Below are 20,384 nucleotides of genomic sequence, written 5' to 3'. Positions count from 1 at the left end.
TTCCACGACTGATAACTGATGGAATGAAGGTTGGAACACCAAACCTGTGCCCTAAGAGTTGAACCAGGCAGTCAAGGAACAGTAGTCATGGAAACAGGGGACTGACAGGAGAGAATTCTCAGAAGAGAACAGGGTTCTCCTGAATGCAAGGACCATATCGGGGTGGAGTCTTCATGTCTCAGGTTATCAAAATCTAAACCAAAATCCGCATTTACAGACACAGACTCAGTGACTTGTCAACAAAGTCCACCTCAGGCTTACTGCTTCCTGGTGCAAATCCATGACCCAGAAAATAAGAAAAGAAGTAAGAGAAAGTTGCTGAAAGCAAAGTGAAGATAAAAAGGAAAGACCACGGGGGCGGCGGGGGGAGGGGGGGTGATACCAAAGGAGGAGCAAGTTTATCCAGGTTACCAGCTAGCTCCCAGGCCTTCTGCATGGTGACAGTGTCACCAGGCTGAAACCCTGGAAAGAAAGTCCAGTGTGCCCACCAGTGACTTTCACTATCTCCTCCTGATGTAGCCTACCTGCCTCGGCTGATTGCTTAGGATACAGGGTTTCAGGGAAACCTATAGGAGGAACTTTAGGGAAAGGTGCCCATCCCCTCAAGACTGCGACCTTCCCTAGTAAGGGGAAGACCATGACGTGTAAGATTCAGGAAACGTCCAAGGTTCATGACCCCATTCCTTGAGGTTTGGGAGATGTCTGTTCATGACTCCTCAGGAAAAGTCACACACGAGAATGGTTCATGCTCTGAAAACCTGGCTAGTGGAGATAAATACCAGTTTTATGACATATCCACTATATGGAGCCTCAACTTCTACAGGGAGGCAGAGGCCTTGTTCACATAGAAATCCCCAAGCATAACTGGGTTTTATAAATCTCACTAAGCAGGTTACAGACTCCTCTGGTGTGCTTTTATTTATACCATAATACACCCATTTATTTGGGAGTATTTCATATTCTGGTCCTTTGCAACCTGGAGCTAGGATTATAGTTTGGTAAATTTTTTAATGATTTAGCTCTGAGGTATTTCTGATGATTAAATATCCTTTGATAAAGAATGTCTATTAATTTCTAGATTCTTTCCACTATTCCCTCCCCCCTTCTCCTCTGCCTTCTTTTTCTCATTATTTCATCCCTCACTCCCTCTCTGTATTCATGTATTTTATCCTGGCTAAGTTTATGATTTATTACTACTATGTTTTCTTCTATATCGCTGAGATCTGCATCATCACCCAACTCTCAGAACCACTCTCCTAAGGGGCAAGAAGCAAGTACCATAACCAGAGGTAGACAAAGCATTGCACTCATTATTGACACACCGTTGAGAACCCCTTGCTAACCACTGACTCTACTGGATTGGTTCTATGCTCTTGGCCCTGAAGCCAATGCTGCCCCTCTGCATGTACCCACATTTCCTCATGAACTAAAGTATAGTCAGCATTGGAGAGGCAGAACCACTGACAGAACCAGAGCTGCAAGGCAATTTCCTCAGGAAGTAGAAGATTCTTCTTCAAAAGACAGAGCGAGTTTCTGGAAAGATAAAGTCCTGTGCATGTTACCAAACCCTCATTGTGTGGGAGGTGTGGATGTGAGCGTGACAGTGCACTCCCCTCTTCAACTCTCAGTGCACTATGTATGAGAATTTGGGAATGTAGACTTCAGCACTGATGGAGATAGAGGAGATCATCAAGAATCTACCTCAGGTCATTTTGATGTAGTGATTCTATTGAGCACGTATCCTATACTTGTTTGGTACATACAAGGCCCTGCACTCCTGGTACTGCAAACATAAGATAATACAAGTATTCAACTACTGTCTGTAGTTAACTACAAAATATAGGAGAGGCAAATTAAATACTATTTTAAAATTATTTCCTACATTTTTCTAACGTTGTCATAGTTTATTTTGAATCTTATATAATGACTGAAAGTACAAATTAGGTCTTAGCTTGCTTTCTGACCCTCTGTGAAATGCCTGTTTATTGTGAACATTTACACTAAATTTTGAAACATGGAACATATCCTCTTTATATATGCCTCATTTTGCAGGAAACCAGATATGTTATACACAGTCCTCAGTGCACAGTGGGGTATCTGTATATTTCTCTGTCCTTACCTTCGATTTGCCCTTGCTGTAACAGGCCTTCTTGGTGGCTTCGTCACACTCCCACTCCACAGCCTACAAAGAGACCAAACAAAAGTTAGGGCCTTTTTTCCGGAAAGGTGGGAAATAATTGGGTCCTGGTGGCTAGATTAGATCATTTCAGCTCACTCTTGTGCCAGCACCTTCAGTCTGGCATAAAATTAATACCAAATACAGGGCATCCAGTCATGGGCTTACATTCAACTTTCAAATTAAGACATTTAAAGAGGACAAGTCCTCTTTAAAGTCTGCTTCACAGTCAAAACAGCAGTACCTTTAGTCACAGTTACTGGTAAACAAGATTGATTGCCTCTGGAAAACAAGGACAAGCTCCCAGCAAAGGAGACCATGAAGCAGAGTCACCTGAATCATTCAAAACTACAGAGCTTATTGCACAGTGTGTCATGCATCAACACTCGTGGATAATGCCAGGGATAACTGCATATTCTAGCTACCACAATCCTTGTATACATGCCAGTCAGGGCATGACTGGTCCATGCCCAGAATACTGGCTCGATTTAAAACCATGATGCTTCATACATTACAAACTTTTCAAAGCTAACTCATGCTGATCAAGTTGACAGGTAGATTAGCACGTCTAGTCCCACAGAGAACTTCGATACTTAAGATGATAATGCCAGTTTTGAAGACAGAGGTGATTTACAACTTAAGTTTGTGAGTCATTTAACACCAGTCCAAACACTGACTTTTGTTCTTTTCTACTATTTTTGTGGTATGTAGACTTTTTATGTGGGAAGTCTATATATTTTTTCATATCTTCTTCTTGTAATTTTTCCCCTAGCTGTTAAAATTAGATTTCTGAAGATTCAGTTATGGACCAGTGACGTTATTTTCAGGAAATCTTGTGAGGAACAATCTTTTTTGGGTCAGAAAATGTCAAAGAAGAAACTACACTCAACCCAATATAAACCAAAGTAAAATAACATGCAGGAAAATACCAGCCTCCACCACCTGCCAGGAAGAATTGTTTCTCAAGTTTCCAAACCTAGGAGAATATAAGGTCAGGCTGCTGTTGCCAAACACTGATACACAACCAAGGCAGTCATAACAACTGTGCAGGATGGCTCATCCCTCTCAACAAACACAAGACAATGAGAAAACAATCCACACAGAACCCACTTGGTGTTTCGCAAACAGGAACAGTGCCATGTCTGTTTATTATGATCGTGTGGAATCATCAAGAATGCAGTTGTTATTGATGACCTCTGATAAGAGAGTGTGTTAATTCTGAGGTCCTTTCCTGGGTCAGGGTGCCATGAGGGCAGCGTCTCACACAAGAACTGCCTTGGATTCCATCCAGGACGGCACATATTTCCAAAAACAGTGAAGATACCAGCACAGAGGTAAGAGCTGTACACACAGCACTGTGACGTGCAGACTCCAAAAATGAAAATAAACTCACTGCTACCCTTGTGTGAACTTTAATAGGCTTCTTTCTTACATCTGTTTATAGAAAACTCCCTGTTGCACCTTTGCTCTTATTTAAATATAGAAGAGAATCAATGAGCTGATACATTCCTTTAGCAACAAAGAACTCATTATGAATTTAAGCTTTTATTACCAAAGGGGTTGATGTCATTGAACAGAAAAAGGGGTTCTGGTTACATAGCTATGAGCACTTCTGTATGGTGAAACACTTCAGCAGAGGAGTTGCCCACAATGGCTCTTGTTGAGTTGGTATTGTTGTTAAAGTTAAATATTGGGGAATGGAGAGAGAGCTATGTTAGTAAAGTGCTTGGTATGAAAGCAATGCAGGAGGGCAGGAGCTTCAGCACTGTTTCAAAAGCCGGGTGTGAGTGCACTTGCTTACAGTCCCAGTTCTGAGGAGGTAGCATCAGGCAGGACTGCCTGACTGCCCCGGTGGTCTAGCTTCACCGGGGAGTTTTAGGCAAGTTAAGAAAGCATGGTAAAAAGAAAGTAAGATACTTTCTCTAGCTCTTTCATTAGGGGACCTGTGTTCCATCCAATAATTGACCGTGAGCATCCACTTCTGTATTTGCCAGGCACTGGCATAGCCTTACAAGAGATAGCTATATCAGGAAACACATGGCTTCTAATGAAGGAGCTAGAGAAAGTAACCAAGGAGCTAAAGGGGTCTGCAACCCTACAGGAGGAACAACAATATGAACTAACCAGTACCCCCCAAAGCTGTGTCTCTAGTTGCAAATGTAGCAGAGGATGGCCTAGTCGGCCATCAATGGGAGGAGAGGCCTTGGTCTTGTGAAGATCATATGCCCCAGTACAGGGGAATACCAGGGCCAGGAAGTTGGAGTGGGTGGGTTGGGGAGCAGGGGAGGAGAAGGGTATATGGTACTTTCAGGATAGCATTTGAAATGTAAATGAAGAAAATATCTAATTAAAAAAAATAAGACCCACCAGGGTAGGTGGTACCAGGGTACAAGAAAAATGATACTCAAGGTTGGCTCTACCACCCCTCTGTCTTCCTCTCTTTTTTTCACCCTCTCTAACCTTGTTTCTCTGTCTCTGACACACACACACACACACACACACACACACACACACACACAGAGAGAGAGAGAGAGAGAGAGAGAGAGACAGAGACAGAGACAGAGACAGAGACAGAGACAGAGACAGAGACAGAAACAGACCTGCATAAATCTCAATCAAGGACATATATGGAGACACACATGAAATATATGTTGATGTATGTGATGCACGTCTGAGAAGAAAGATGATGAGTGTCGAGCCTGCCTGGGCTATAGAGGAGTTATGCTTAGGATGAGTGACCTGGTGGGACCTTAAACAGAGAGCTGAGGATGGAGCTCTTGTCTACCAAGTAGGAAACCTGAAGGGAATGCAAAAAAGGGAAAATATTAATATTCTCCTGAATAAACACAAGAGGTCTGGGCAGCAGGGTGAGCCCCAGGATTAAGAGAGAATATGAATCAAATGCCATCAAAGTTCTTAGATCTCCATCCATGCTGCTGCTGCTGGTAAACAAACAGCTTCTCAATTCTAGCGGGTGCTCAAGTAGCCTTCACATTTTCAAGATAAATATTAGCCAAGGACAAGGAGAAGAAATTGCAAAAAGAAAAAGAGTATGAGTTTTCATAAATATTTCATTACTTTGTCCAGAATACTGAAAAACAGCAACTACTCATACATGTTTATTAGACAATAGTGAAACAGGACCCATTGATGTTTCTCTGCTTTGAAGTAGAGGGGAAGCTTCGGGAGATCCTGCTGCTCTATCAACCAGACTCAAATCCAGACTTAATTAGAAAGCACAGCTTTTCTAAGGCTTCACATTATTCATGAAGAGAGGGAAAAGGAAATCATATATTAATGGTGGGAATATATTCACCATGAGAAGATAGTGAGGAACATATGTTATTAGGTATCGCACAACTGTGTAAGACGTGAAGTTGGAAAGGAGACTCTTCTAGATTTACAAGAGGATTAAGAGTTCTGGATTAATTTCATAGCAGTTTTCTTTTCGTTCACCAAACTAGACGTTACTTTGCTGGTCTTCTGGCAGCTATGGAAAACATGTTTCCACAGGAGAAAACCAGAGAGGCGAATGGAATTATCTGGCATTAGAGTTTGTTCTCGAAGTTTCTTCTCTTTTGTTCAAGCTCAGCTTCCCGTGGAACTCATTGCTGTCTCTTATTATAAGGACCTGTCCTTGTGGATGAAAGACCTTTGGCTCTAACTTGATTCTAGTCTCACTGAAGCTGGTTATTTGTACATGTATCATTATTGTGCAGCAAAGCCTACAATTGACGTAGGAAGTGTTCTATATACTTGCCTTCACATTCACTCCAGCTACGTTTGGGCTCTCCGCCCCCTAACCTATTTTTCTGGCAGTCAAAACAAATGCTAAGGCACTGCACATTTCCAATGCCAGTACAACTCAGTCATACATTCTCAAAATTAAAAAAAAAATCTTGACTTTTAGTTACCTTTTTTCTTTTCTACTATAGGAGAGGAAAGAAACACAAATATTCTATTATTCAATGTTTAATGTTCATTAGACATGTCAGAAGCAAACATAAAATAATAGTAGTGGTAACTTGGATACTCATGGAATCAATGATCTTGAAGATCTACATTTTTAAAAACTTAGGTTTCCTAGAGGTAGCCCATTTTTCTATAAAGACACATAAATATCATCTATGATATGAAATAAATTTAAAAGTTTGGCTGTGGTTCTTACATGACATCTCTTTTTCAGTTAATATTCATTAAATATCTACTAAGTATACTACATCCTGCTAGGTGGACAAAGATAGATAATATGTGTGCAATAAATTTGTGAAATAAAATTATTTCAAAACCTTAAAGAAAAGAGTTTACTGCATACTTGAGCAGAGCACACAGCAGCACCTGCATCCTTCTCCTGGTAGCTTCATGTGGTGTTTCTCAAGTCCTGTGGTAATGCCTGGGCTGACAGCCTTCTCAATCAATATTTGGCAAATGGCAGTGCTACAACCACACCAATAGAGAAGAATTCAGGACAAACAGAACACTGATTTTTAGAACTACAGAAACCCAGGGATGTAAAAAACAATCTGTTGTTTCACAGTAGACTATAACATGTCTCCTCATTCTGCACAGAGACATGCTCCCGTCATGACAAATGGAGCTGTGATCTCAAGAGTAAGTCAGATGTTGGGGAGAAAAAGATTGGTTCCTTTTATGTACTTCTTCCATACATATAAATCTACAGTTCTCAGAAGTGTATAAACAAATCTGTGTATTATCACATTCCACAGCAAGAGAAGTTAATTAGACTGGGACGAGCAGTGGTGGATGCTTTTCATAACAATGAGGAGAACAACATTCTAAGCAGATGGGCCACTGCTCTTTCAGCAGATGGCTTTGCTAATTAGATACTGGCAAAAGATAACATTTAAAAAAACTAGTTTAATTACACAGCACCAAAAATTAACAACCACCTGAGGGCTTTGTGGGAGTGTGTGTGGTTTTCCTATGTTTGTATTCATATTCTTATGTCATGTATTTCTGTGACACACTGGAGAGTGTTACATTGTCACCACCATTATAAACAAATTGTCAGGGACTGTGGGGCCATACCTTTGTTCAAAACAAGCAAAACTCAAATGAAACTCAAAACTAGTGGGGATTTCACAGTGTCTGAATAGATCATCTTTCTAGCCAACCTTGAATTTGGTTGTCTTCACTACTTACTTTTATTTGGCTGTTATGTCTATTCCAGAGTGACATAAATCTAATTTTACAGAGGTAAAATATTTTAGTCACTTTGGTAGAGCTGCCCAATGCTCAACATTGTCTTTATGTCTAAGGTAAAAGGCGATTGTTCATTTTCAAATGAATCCATAGCATACTTGCCTCCCTGATTATGTTAGAGACTCCAGTTGTTTCCCATGGGCAGTTCCTCAAAATCATGAGGCAACAAAGGAACTAATTTAACTAATATCTTCTTACAAATATCTTTCTACAAAAAACCCCCTAATATCTTGTTTTTAATTCTTATTGCACCAACATCATTATGCAATTCAGTGATATATCTTATTCTTAGAGCTCTGGTAAGTATTAAAGTATTTTTAACTACTATACATTGAGTCCTTTATTGTTCTTCACCTAATACCAAGTCAAAGTCACTTTGGCTAAGTGCATAATGGCTCCAAACATGTTGAATGTTCCTCGTGTATTTGTTTTCTTAATTCGTAAAGATAACACTGTAGTTTTCCCCAGGCTGTATGAAAAACTGTGTAATTTTAACAAAATAAACATGGTCTTACAGATTTGGAGGCTGAGTGTCTTAAAGCAGGGCAGTAACGGGTTGCTCCTTTAGAAACTGAGAGGACTCTGCCTAGGCCACCGTCCTAGCCTTTAGCAGGGAAAAGGTCTTTGGTATTCCTTGGCTTGCACTTACAACAATTCTCAGATAACACAAGGTCTTCTGTATTTGAGACAAAATTCCCTCTTCTTGTAAGGTCACTAGCTACTGGATCAGAGCCCAACACAAATCAGTAATGACAAGCTCATACTAATTTTAGTACATGTGCAAGATGTATTTCCAAATAAGGTCACAATTTGAGATTCGTATGGGTTTTGACTGGGGTGGCTAATAGTAAACCCAGTACCATGTCACATTTGAACTGACAATGACATACCAATAAGGGTGATTGCTCTGGGTGAAATTAATTCCCAAGTCGAATGCAATAACTGACAATTCCTTGACCTTGGATGCACTAGTGACAATAGAAGGGGGGTTTTTACACATTTATCTTACTTTGCTGTCTATAATTCATGTGATAAGCAGAATCACTATATGATTTTGGATGAAGGTACTGTCTGGGTATTTGCCAAAGTCCCACTGATTTCAGGTGGTTCACTAACACTGAAATTTCATGGCTTGGATTTGTGCCTATCCTGTCCTGCTCCTGGGATAGTCAAGTTAAGTGCTTCTTGGTTATTTGGCTCGTGTGGTTTCTTTTGTTTCTCTTTGCTGTGATTCAGAAAAAATACATACCTGAAGTATACAGATTTGTGCATGTCTAAGGTCAGAGCTGTTGGCATTCAGTATATATTAATCACAAAATCCATTGATTCACATGTCATAGAAGGTATTCATTTTTAAAACTCTGGACCCACTCACAGAACAAGTATTGATTCTAAGCAGCTTGTGATTCATCTAATGCAACAATTGCCTGGCCAGGGTGTGACCTACAGAAGCTGGGCTGGTTTTAAGAACTCAAACACAGACTGATTTTGATATGATAGCAGAGTTCTGTTTTTTCGTAGATGTGAGAACCCATCATTGCCACCCCCATTCCACCAGCAATAGAAACCAAGGATATCTAGAACATCCTATCATCTTTCCTACTGCCTCTGTCCATTCTGCTCCAGATGGCTTGCATGGCCATTGAAAGCAGCCCTGATTTGGACAGCCTGGTATGTAGCCTGTGGACTACCTGATCTCCTTTCTGGAATTGCCTTACTCAAGGAGCCCATACAGCCATGGCCTATGCCTCCTGCAATCTTATGCTCACCTCTTTATAATCATAAACATGTGTAAACTTTGGTCTGCGATGGGGATTTACTTCTGTGGAAATCACTTGTGCAGCACGTTGGACCTTTTCTTCACTGGAGAAGATACCAAAAGCAAGCCCTAAATCCCAAAGACAAAAGCATCTACCTGTCTCTCCTTTCTTCTAAATGTCAAACTGTGCTTGGTCAGGAGGCTGAGTTGCCCAGTTCACTTACTTTATTACCTAGAACAATAACACACACACACACACACACACACACACACACACACACACACACACACACACACACACAAACACACACACACACACACACACACAATCAACAAGCACTGCATAGTTGCTATAAAAATGAATATAAATGTTCTACACCAGCAGGCTCCAGACCATCCCACCAGCTCCCAACCTCCACCACAGGGAAGAGCCACATGGGAGATCAAGCCTGGGAGATGGTTGAGTGACTTCATCACATATGGCCACCAACACAGTTCCTCCAGACTTTGGACAAGAAGTACACAGGAGCTGCCACATGAAGAGTGGGAAGGGATCATCTAGAACATTGATTCTCTCAATGAGAGAGCAGTAATTATATTATTAAACTGGTGTTGTAAACAGCTCATAAAAAAAGAAGATGAGTGTAAAGCTAGGCTATGGGTGGGCTGTAGGTACTGTGTTACAATAAATCTTTAGGAAAGTGTGAGGCTAAGATAGTCGTCACCTGTCAGAGTGCTTGCACTATCTACTTACCTGTTTGCTTTGTTCTGGTTTCTACTCCTGAAAACATACACATGCATACTACTTAGGGAGTTGGCAGTTAAGCTGTATTTGAATCTCAGTATGTGTGGGTGAGATCTGAGATGGTACTGGATCCCTTTCCCCCAGGCTGTACAGTAAACAAAGATACCCAGACACTGCAACAACAAAGCCTACATATCGAGGGAGCTATGCCCAAGTTTAAATTTTTGTACAAGTCATTCGCTGGTGTCAAAAACTCTTAAACTTCTTGAAATCAGGGATCTAAGGACGCACAAATGATGAACCAGGGCTTTGGGGAAATAGATGCTTCTAGTGACTGAGCCACTCCAAGTATGGGGACTAGACCAGGGGATAAAAGAATTGACTAAGATGGGGTGAGTTCCCACAGACTCATTCCTCAACAAGCATGAACCTGCTGCGGGGGTGCTGGGAATGAAAATAATTAGTAACCATCCCCATGTCAAAAAAAAATATTACTCTGTCTAGTACAGAACCTGAAGTCATGGTGGCCAGCATAGAGGCACGCAACAGGGGTGGCACTTCAGAAGTCTTTCCATTAATGAAAGCCATACGTGAAGGTAAGGGTGGTCACAGAGGCGGCTCGTAGCTACAGGTTCAGGGAAATACTCTTGCCTCCAGAGTTTCAAATAAATTATTCCTATGAGTTCAAGTAAGACTGTCTTGAAATATGGTCTTGTCCATTCTGTAAGCTTAAATTTAGTGAAATTCCAATTACTAGAGGCATGAGTAGTTTTATACAGGAGTTCTTAAAAGTGTCTGTATGTACATGACACAATGAGAGCTCCATCAAGCTTGAGAGTCCCGACATCACAGTAGTTGAGTACCAGGACTGCTCTGCTTATGTTCATAGTTGCCCAATGTATGTCTTTAAAAAACATTTAATTATAAGGGACTGAAGGATCTGAGGGGATTTGCTGCCCCATGGTGGGAACAAGAGTGACAATCAGCCAGACTCCCTAGAGCTCCCAGGGACTGAATCACCAACCAAAGACTAGACATAGAGTGACCCATGGCTCCGGCTACATATATGGCAGAGGATGCCCTTGAACATCAGTTGGAGGATGGGAGGAGTGGCCCTTGGGCCTGAGGGTGTTTGATGCCTCAGTGTAGGGGAATGCCAAGGCAGGAAGGTGGGAGTGGGTGAGCAGGTGGGTGGGTGGGTGGGGGAGCACCCTCATAGAGGCAGGGAGAGGGGATGGGGTAGGGGGTTTCCAGAGGAGAGACCTGGAAAAGGGATAACATTTGAAATGTAAATAAAGAATCTATCTAATACAAGATAGTGAAAATATGATATTTGCTAAATATCTAGCAGATGAAACTTATGGTTTTTCTTTTGAAATAATATTCGTTGGGCATGTAAAGAGAAGTATCCTGAAAGGATTAAGCTGTGAAAACTTTCAATCACACATGAGTCACCTAAGATTATTTGAATAATGGCATATGGGCTACTCTATGGAACAAGTAACTTGGTACAACAAAGCCTGCATTACAGTTGTCTTTACAATGGTGACGTTGTGTGGTCTCGGGTCTGTTCCTTTCACAGACATGAGGAGTTAAGGCAATCATAAGCTGACATCGTTAAGAAAATAAGTGGAAATGAACAGGCTTGACCTTAGTGCAGGGGTGAATTCTTGAGCCACGTGATGAGATTCATTTCACAATATGGTTAAAGAGCTTTAAAGGGACGGTAGCTAGCAAGAATCCTGAAGGCCCTCATCGGGAGGCAGCATGGAAACTGTAGGAAGGGTCGTGCAGAGCTTGAGGACGGTGGTGATGCAGGTGTCCCATGTGCTTTGCTTGTCCTCACCTTTTATTTTATTGATGGTATTAGAGTGTCTTAAGTTTTCACGAAGACTGTCTTATTTTTCATTTTTGTGTGATCATTTCTCAGTTGTAATGTAAAGTCGCCAAAGCTATAGTCACCAGTTTATTTTATTTTATTTTATTTTTTATTATCAAGTATCCTGGCTGAATCCTAGCAAAATGCTTCTGGTGGGAACTCTCAGATCAATAACCAATATAGATGCAAATATATGGGCTTTTGTTTCCAGCTTTTCTGTGAATCTTTTATATTTTTCTTTCTTTCTTTTTTTTCTTCTGACATTGGCTTCAGGAAAACAAACAATTCTCAAGATCTCATTAATTTTCCTCTGGGAATCTGGGACAGAGTGGGCACTCTATATTTGCCAGAGCACTTATAAAGACAAAATTATGCATCTTTACTGGGGAAATATTTTATGCTCAGTGAGCCACTCAGAATCCATTATTCAACTCTCACACACATACTTTTTGAGACACAGCTTCTACAAAGATTGTCTTTACTTCCAGCTTGAGAACATATCAATCTACTTGTTTTCAAGATATTTGGAAAGCACTTCTCATGAGCTCTACACACTCATATTCCTAATAGCCTCTACTTTCAACTAAGAGATCTGGACATGTATCTCCTGGTATATATTCAGCAGTCATATTTTACTCTTATATTTTGAAACAATATATATTTGGGTGATAACTTCTGGCCGAGGAAAGCATTACTTACAATTATGTAAAGATGTTGGGTGAGAACTTCATAACAATTATGGATATGCCTTTTGGCAAGCTAACATTTAATAAAATCATAACTTGATTGGTATCTCTTTGCCCACCCTGCATATTCCATTTGTTAAACAAGTGCATCACCTACAATGAAAAAAATTTTGTCATTTTCTTTATCAAATCTTTTTTCATTTATATTGTAATCTGACTACTTTTATGCCAGAATTCTTAAAATATTATCCCTACTAGGAAGAGTTTTGTTCACAAAGAGCTCTTAAAAACTAAAACTCCTTGAAGTAAAAGGAAACAAGGATTTGGTGATTTTTTTTTAAATATTCATGTCTATTATACTTCTATTGACAATGCATACTTTTTTTTTATTATTAAATTCATCCTCCTCTAATTCTACCTCTTGGTTATGTGATGGGCTATAATTTGACAATTAACTGTCAGATTTTTCATCCTAACCCAATCTCCCATGAAATGAGTTTAACTTGGAGTAAATTAATGGCATGCAGTAATGAATTTTGGTATATGGCTATGAGTAGACTGTAAAATATAGGACAAGATCTGAAAGTATAAAACTGTTGGGCTAGATAAAGGCTGCCCCTGGAAAACACCCACACCGACAGCCCAGATCTAGGAACAGCACAGTGAGGGCAGAGAGAAGATATTACAGATGTGATTGGAGTCTAGGTTTTCAGTTGGAGCCATGAGGCGATGTAACTTTCCCACAGGAGGAAGCCATGTGGAGGGAGACCGGCTAGGGGTTCATAGAGCCATAATCAGAGAAGTTTCTGTGTACCCCAAACTAAGAGAAACATAAGAGGGGCTGCACCAAAATCCTAGGGGATACCACTCAGCTGCCACTTTGGTTTTGTATCACAAAGATCTCCTTTAAATTTCTGGTAAACATGAGTTTATGTTGTGATAAGCCTCCAAGTGTGTGGTAATTTGCTGTAGAAACTCCTAGACACTCATATAGGAGCATGCCTTGAATTACATACAGTCTATGAAGGAGTTCCAGGGCCACTATAGAAACCAGTGGTGTGTTTGTGTGTTTGTGTGTGTGTGTCTACTCACACACACATGCAGGACATTTACTGTGAGATTAGTAACAAAGAAAGAGGTTTCAAAGAAGGCCTGAGAGGAGTAGAGATAAAGAGAAGACTGTATTGAAGCCACTGTAGGTATGCACAGTCAGACACAGGCGAAGGAAAAGAAGGGAAGAAAAATAACAGAGCACCAGGTATGTCAGGGACAGAAGAAAACTGTCTTTGGAAAACTTAGAAACAAGGACAATGAAATTTCAAGTCTGGCTGAAGTGAATTCCCATCTCTCCCATGCTCAGCTTTGCCAGTTGGATTTGAGTGACAGGTAAAATATGCCTTCTCTTCACCCCATAAGTAACTCTCCTCTGCTCATTGTTTCTAAGAAAAATATGATAGGAAGGCAGATCTATTTCCAAAATGGTTAATTGAAAAGGACCCAACTCACACAAATTCATCACACTTTTGAAACAAGCACACATTTAGTACTTGGTAATAAATTCTAGCATTCAGGGCAAAAGAGAGAGAGAGAAAAAAAGCACAACACAAACCGTATTAATCACATGACAGGTACCCCTAGCATCAGAGGAATTCAAAATAGTTCGGCACAAGACCTTTTCTTCAAAGTCACACCACAGTGATTTATTTGCTTGGAATTTCATGTCTTAAGTCAAGCAAATGAGATGATATAAAAAATGACACAAACAGAAATGAAAAATGAGGGGAAACTTGTAACTCGCCATCTAGGACATGCACTGAAGCTAAGGAGGTTGGAATTTATGAGCGGCAAAATGAGGAACGCAGAGCAAATTATGTTCTACGTCTGGGAGTCTTACATTTCTCTCAGAATTCTGAAAAGAAAATGTTACTAAATGCTAATATTTTTTTCTGCCTCCAATCTAGTCAGAAAAGGGCATTTGACCTTAGCCAGCCAGCATCACAGTTCTCAGGAGAATTTAGAATTTTCATAGAAAGCACGTCCCCATTACAACCCTGAATGTCAACAGCAAATACGCAAGGCTCGTTATAAGTGATACTGGGAATAACTCTGACTTCTCAAAGTTTGACTGTGAATGTTGAGTCCCCACTCTCTGCTTTCACAGCAGTATTATGGATGTAGCCCGACTCAGCATATGGATGTATGAAGCTAGGATTGGCGGAATGTCTCAAGGGAAATGGTGCAAGAATGAGCAAGGCAAACGGTGCGACACCGTACAAGGCTGGCAGGACAACAGGCAGGAGAAAGCATTCCAGCTTGTACACAGATCCAAATGACCTGAAATGGTGCTGGTGTCTCTCCACCCATCCGCATATTTTATCCTCCCAGCAACGGTTGGCCCCATCATGAGTTTTACATCCAAGTGATAGGTGCAGGTGGAAAGATGTACTTCAAGGCTGTTGGGTGACTGAATAACAGACTTCAGAGTCAGAGCTGCCTGGTTCTGAGGTCTGTTAACTCACCTGCAATGGTGTTTCCATCAATTAATTGTCTGAGTGTGCTTGGCCCCCATTCCCTCCCATTTTAACAAAGCTTTGTTGAAAGGCTGGGTGTGCCTGCTTTGAATGTGTTGTAACAAGAAACATGTGTTGTTTTCTCCTTGTAATAAAAGACAGACCCTGGCTGAGAAGGTTGATAGGGAGATATCAGCCTCTTTATGTTTTCATTTTATCACTGCTGATTCTTCCCCCATTTAAGCGCTCAAAGTTCATGTAAAACACAAAAACAAACTTAACTCAGGCAATGTTATCACAATTCTGTATGCTTACCCAAAACTCCTTGGCTCGATACATAGCCCCAAGACACAGAAATCTGTCACTGTGGTACTAGCAGCTTACATGATGCATTCCTGAGATAGTTTTTTTCTTTATCTTCTCTAATGTGATACAGAAACCCAGTTTGGGAATAGACTCCAGTTTGATTTTCTGTCTAAAGTTCCATAATACATATTTTGTATTCAGATGTGATAAGTCACCAGATGGAACTGTGTCTGCAACTGGAGCTGGGAGGATTATCAGACCAAGATAGCCTACTGATGTTCCAAGCTGTGAGCCTGAAACTCCATATTCTTCTTAAGTGACGAAAGTCAGGTTCTAGCATACACTAAAAAAGATGGTAGCCACGCCCACCCATCCTCCCATATCCCCAAGAGGAAAGACAGTAGCATGCCCATCCTCTCACTGCACAGAGCGGTGATTGGGGAGGAGGATGTCACTGTCTATGAGAAACATCCCCTTCCTCTGTCGTTTGTAATTCTCCTGCTGTCCTCCACAACAGGAGTTTCCCTCTGAGGTATGATGCTGATTAGTTAACACCCTGGGTAAGTGCTAAAGGTTAGGGGGATAGTTGTGGATTCCTTAGGGACCCTACAGAGTCTGTAATAGCTCTGAAGTCTTTAATACAAACAGCTGTATGCCTCATTCCCTAAGGGCTACCAGTATGATTAAAGTGGATCATTAAGGAAATCTGTATACAATTCTCAAATTATAAGAAGAATGTATATTTTAAAAGATAGTTTATATGTCAAATACACTAACTTTCTCCTATATATTTCCATACATGTTCTTACTTGGTGGCAATGACTTAATGAATTTTGATGACAGATGATTAGGTCTCTCAATTATACATGGAGAATATTATAGCTGTGAAAATCAGACTCCACGTACATATGCTCAAATAACAATGATAAAGTATGAGATGGATTTTTAATTTGTTTTCTTTAATTTTTTGAGAGTTCCATACATAGATTCAATGAAATATGATCCTGGCTGACACCATTCTTTTGTTCCAGGTCTCTCCATGCTCCACAACATAGTCCTTCCAATTTCAAGTCATTATATTACATTATTTTTATACTATTGTTGTTAATAATAATAATAATGATGATGAATAATATAATCTGCTACATCCAGTTAGTGCTGCCCTTAAGTGCAAGTCTGTGGGGTAACTAATGGAGCATGGGCTCTTAATCAGAATTATAGTACCAGGCATAAAACTGCTTCCTATGGTACAGGCCTTAAATCTAATCAGAAATCAGCTCCCTTATACAGTCATGCCAGTATTGTACTAGTGGAAACATACTACCCGGCAGACTGGTATTGTAGCATACAGGTGTTAAGCACTGGGTAAGACCTAAGGCTATTACCTTTGTTTTGTTGTTGTTGTTGTTGTTTGTTTGTTTGTTTGTTTTTTGTTTTTAATCAGTAGCCTACATATTATTTTCAGACACTAGGAAAACTATCCAGAAGAGAGAAAATTTCCAAGTTAGTTTAAAATGACTTCTCTATGTGTAATAGCCAAATATCTGGTATCATCATCAGGAGGGTTTTACCATGTAGTTACAGTAGGCAACTCGGGGCAACAGTAATAGCCCGTTGTGTTTTGGAGTCCTCTAGTCCTTCTGAAATGATTACTGGTTTTGCAAACTATCTCTGTCCTCAGTGTTTTCAATGATTTTCTTTTCACAAAGACTTTCCAAATCTATTTTGGTCAATCTACCTTCAATGGTGTTTAGACAAATACCATTATAACCTATTAGATTTATAGTCACACAAATATACAATCCACATGCTTAGCTGGCCCGTTTTAAGATGATCATATAAAATAAAGGTCTGGCAATTCTAAATGTGGTATTGGAAAAAATTAAAAAAAAAACCCTCCTCATCTCACAATTCTTATCATTTCTAGATTTCTGATATGGCCACTGCCAAAATAAGATGACCTTTGTAGGCATTTCAGCCAATCCCTGCATGTCCTTCAAATAACCACGATTCTCAGAAAAGTAAGTTCTTATCATGATAAAGTGGGTTTGGCACTGCCTTTATATCAGAGTTAAAAAATTACTATAGTGTCGCAGTCCTTAGATGAAAAAGTAAATCTATGCTTTTCCGTGACAAGTAGGAATAAAGACATCCCCATCTATGTTTAATACTAAAACACTCATACTATATAACACATAAATATAAGCCTCATCTCATCATTTCATCAACTTTATGCCAGGAAAATATTAAAAAGTCAGGCACTGTCAGCTATTAGTGAAAATGGAAGAGAGAGAGAGAGAGAGAGAGAGAGTGTGTGTGTGTGTGTGTGTGTGTGTGTGTGTGTGTGTGCTTGCACCGTTCTAACTGAAAAATGCATTCAACTAATGTTTACTGAGATCCTATTATGAGAAAGGATTCAGGATATTACAAAGGCCGTGGTGCCTGGTAGAAATTCTTAGCCAACTGTAGATAACAGATAAATAATTCTAAGTTGAAAAGTAAAGAGATAGAGTTGTCCTTTGGTATCTGAGACAGATGCATTCCAGATTCCCCATAAATGCCCAAGTACACAGATGCCCAGATCCCTAGATAAAATAGCGCCATAGCTCCATGCAACCACCACATACTTTTCCATATATTCTAAACAATCTGCTGGTGACCTGTAATATCTACAGTGCTGTAATAATTATTACAGTACATAGTTTAGGGATTAATGACAACAAGTCTATACATACTCAGTATAGAAGCATTTTCTAAAAGCATTTATGGCACTGGGTTGAATCCACTGATGCAGATCCCCTGAACATGTGGCCTGGCTGCATTTCATGAAAATAGATAACTCTGCAGGAGGACAGGGCTGCTAGCACAAACAAAGACAGGGTGGGGGTTGGGGTGTGAGCAGGGATGGAGGGATAGGGGGTGCTGGTAGAATATGATGATTGCTAGAAGTTAGGAACAGCATGGTTAAGGTATGAGAAGCAGACATGCATATCGAGTTCAAAGAATCCACAACATGTTTGTGACTGAAACTCGGGAAGGGTTGGATGGAGGGGAACGTCCAATCCTGAAGCTGGAAAGTCATAAAATGGGACACCAGGAAGTTTCTTATATGATGTGCTGTAAAATTAGATTTTTAAAAACTGCTTAAGGGTTTTAAGCAGTACAGTGTGAAAACAGTTTTCTTATATTAAGACAGTCAACGCTGTCTAAGGAAAGAAAAACCGAGGAACATTACAGACAACTGGTTGGGTCAAGAAAGAGCTAAGTTTCTAACAGAATCCCATAGAAAACTCAGAGGGAAAGCAAGGCAAACAAGAAAAAACAAGCCATAACCATTGCTGGTTTTACTAAGAGGCCACATTTAAGAAACAGCGGTGAGACACAATGAGACACAGGCTGGGCAGAGTGGTACAAGGATGCACACAGCTACTGTGAGCTGCGCAGGCACTGGCAGAGGCATCTGCTGCTCCAGACTGAACCAGTTAATGGGGGGATAATGATAAGTTATCAATTATCTTCCCATCTTATATGTATTTTTGCTTGAGAAACAGGGAGTGTCTATTGAGGTACATGTGGCTCTCATGCTTATTTGAGTTTATGTTTGGGGGAAGTGGAAACAGAGGAACCGAGTCACAGTTCCTTGCTAACGGATGGAATTGATTTCCATGTGACTGATCAGTAGACAGGGTCTACATCAAGGAGCTGCTCATGATACTCCTATATAAAGTTAAAACAAGGGTCTCATGTAAAACTCCTGGTCGGAACGAAAAATGATTTAACCCAACACATGACATTAAGATCAGGAAACCCATTACATTATCATCACCTTCCCTGGAGAACAATGTCCAATCTGATATTTGACTCTTCCATGAAGCTTTTTCCCAAGAATTTTCTCAGCTTTGAGAAAGCAGAAGGGTCTCCTTCTGAAACCACTCGTTCCTTGCTCTGCAGCCATCCTTCCTGGGTTTTCGTCCTCACCCTCAGGCGCTGCTTCCCCAGTTGTTAAACACTCCCTAAATTCTTGATTCCTCTTGCTTTCATGTTACCATTAATTCTGACTATAATAAAACAATAAACAAAGGCACCCAATTATGTCACTCCTACATCCAAATACAATGAGATAGATCCTTTCCAGTGTCCTTTCCCCAATCTCCAAGTGGGAATAACACTTCCCAACTTTAAGTACTTTTTGTAGATGGAAATCAGATGACGGCAAGTTGCCTTCTAGTAAATTACCACAGTCTTGCAGTTGAACTGTGGAGCCCACAGCCTCACTCACAGAGCCTGGTAAGGTTCTGCCTTCAGTGTCTGTTTAATGGCATTTCTCTGCCACTTTAGCACAAGGGAGCATTTCAAAACCCTTTAGGTGCTTTCAGACTGCCACACTCCTTCCCTGTTCTATACCTGTATATTTACTGGCTCCTTCACCTTTCCTTCACCTCTGCCTAAAGCCCTACCAGCTAGTCATAAGATCTAACCCCAGGTACTGGGTGTAGTCTTTCATTGTGAGCATCTTTAAAGTCCATCAGGGTCACTTCTGCCACTTTCAGCTTCTTTGTGGCTTGCTTGCAATCATCATTCATCAATGCTTTTCCTAATTACTGTTAATTGATTAAATGTTTGTGTGACTATACAACTTCTCACAGGAGACCTGTAATGCCATTCAATAATTTATTCTCAGGCATTTAAAATCTGGCTGCCCCAGAGTGCACTTTCAATAAATCCATGTTGAAAGAATGACTAATCTGGTAGCTTGAGAAGACACAGTGAATCTCTTTCAAGGTGGCAGAACCTGAAGACTTTAACGTGAGAGGTCCATTATATTCTTCAGTAGAAACACTGGGTATTGCATCTTATATTCAAGTGGATGTGAAGTCTGGGCCAATCCACTTGCATTTCTGAACTCATCTGAACTCATTGGACTTCTATGAGAGCAGGAATATCACCTCTCTTTTCCTAGGTTATAGTGAAATCATCAAGGTGCATTTGGCCGCCCTGATAAACTCTAGCCCAATGTTTCTCAGTACAGTCAACATGGAATCTTCTGTGGTCAGCAACTAAAGACATCAATAAAGGAACTGGCTGGTTGACTTGTTGTTG

General features: G+C 40.4%; 1 protein-coding gene across 5 annotated transcripts in view; it reads right to left on the bottom strand.

The window, feature by feature from the left end:
* Sema5a (sema domain, seven thrombospondin repeats (type 1 and type 1-like), transmembrane domain (TM) and short cytoplasmic domain, (semaphorin) 5A) overlaps positions 1 to 20,384 on the bottom strand; it is a 451,529-nt gene that overhangs the window by 155,495 nt on the left and 275,650 nt on the right. For all 5 annotated transcript variants that reach the window (NM_009154.2, XM_011245340.2, XM_030248431.1 and 2 more), the window contains one exon: positions 2,120 to 2,182. In NM_009154.2, coding sequence (NP_033180.2) covers positions 2,120 to 2,182 — 63 coding nt within the window. The remainder of the gene's footprint in view (positions 1 to 2,119; positions 2,183 to 20,384) is intronic.

This window comes from Mus musculus, chromosome 15, assembly GCF_000001635.26.
Source record: "Mus musculus strain C57BL/6J chromosome 15, GRCm38.p6 C57BL/6J".
Taxonomy (NCBI): Eukaryota; Metazoa; Chordata; class Mammalia; order Rodentia; family Muridae; genus Mus; species Mus musculus.
This window is presented reverse-complemented; position numbering and strand designations above follow the sequence as displayed.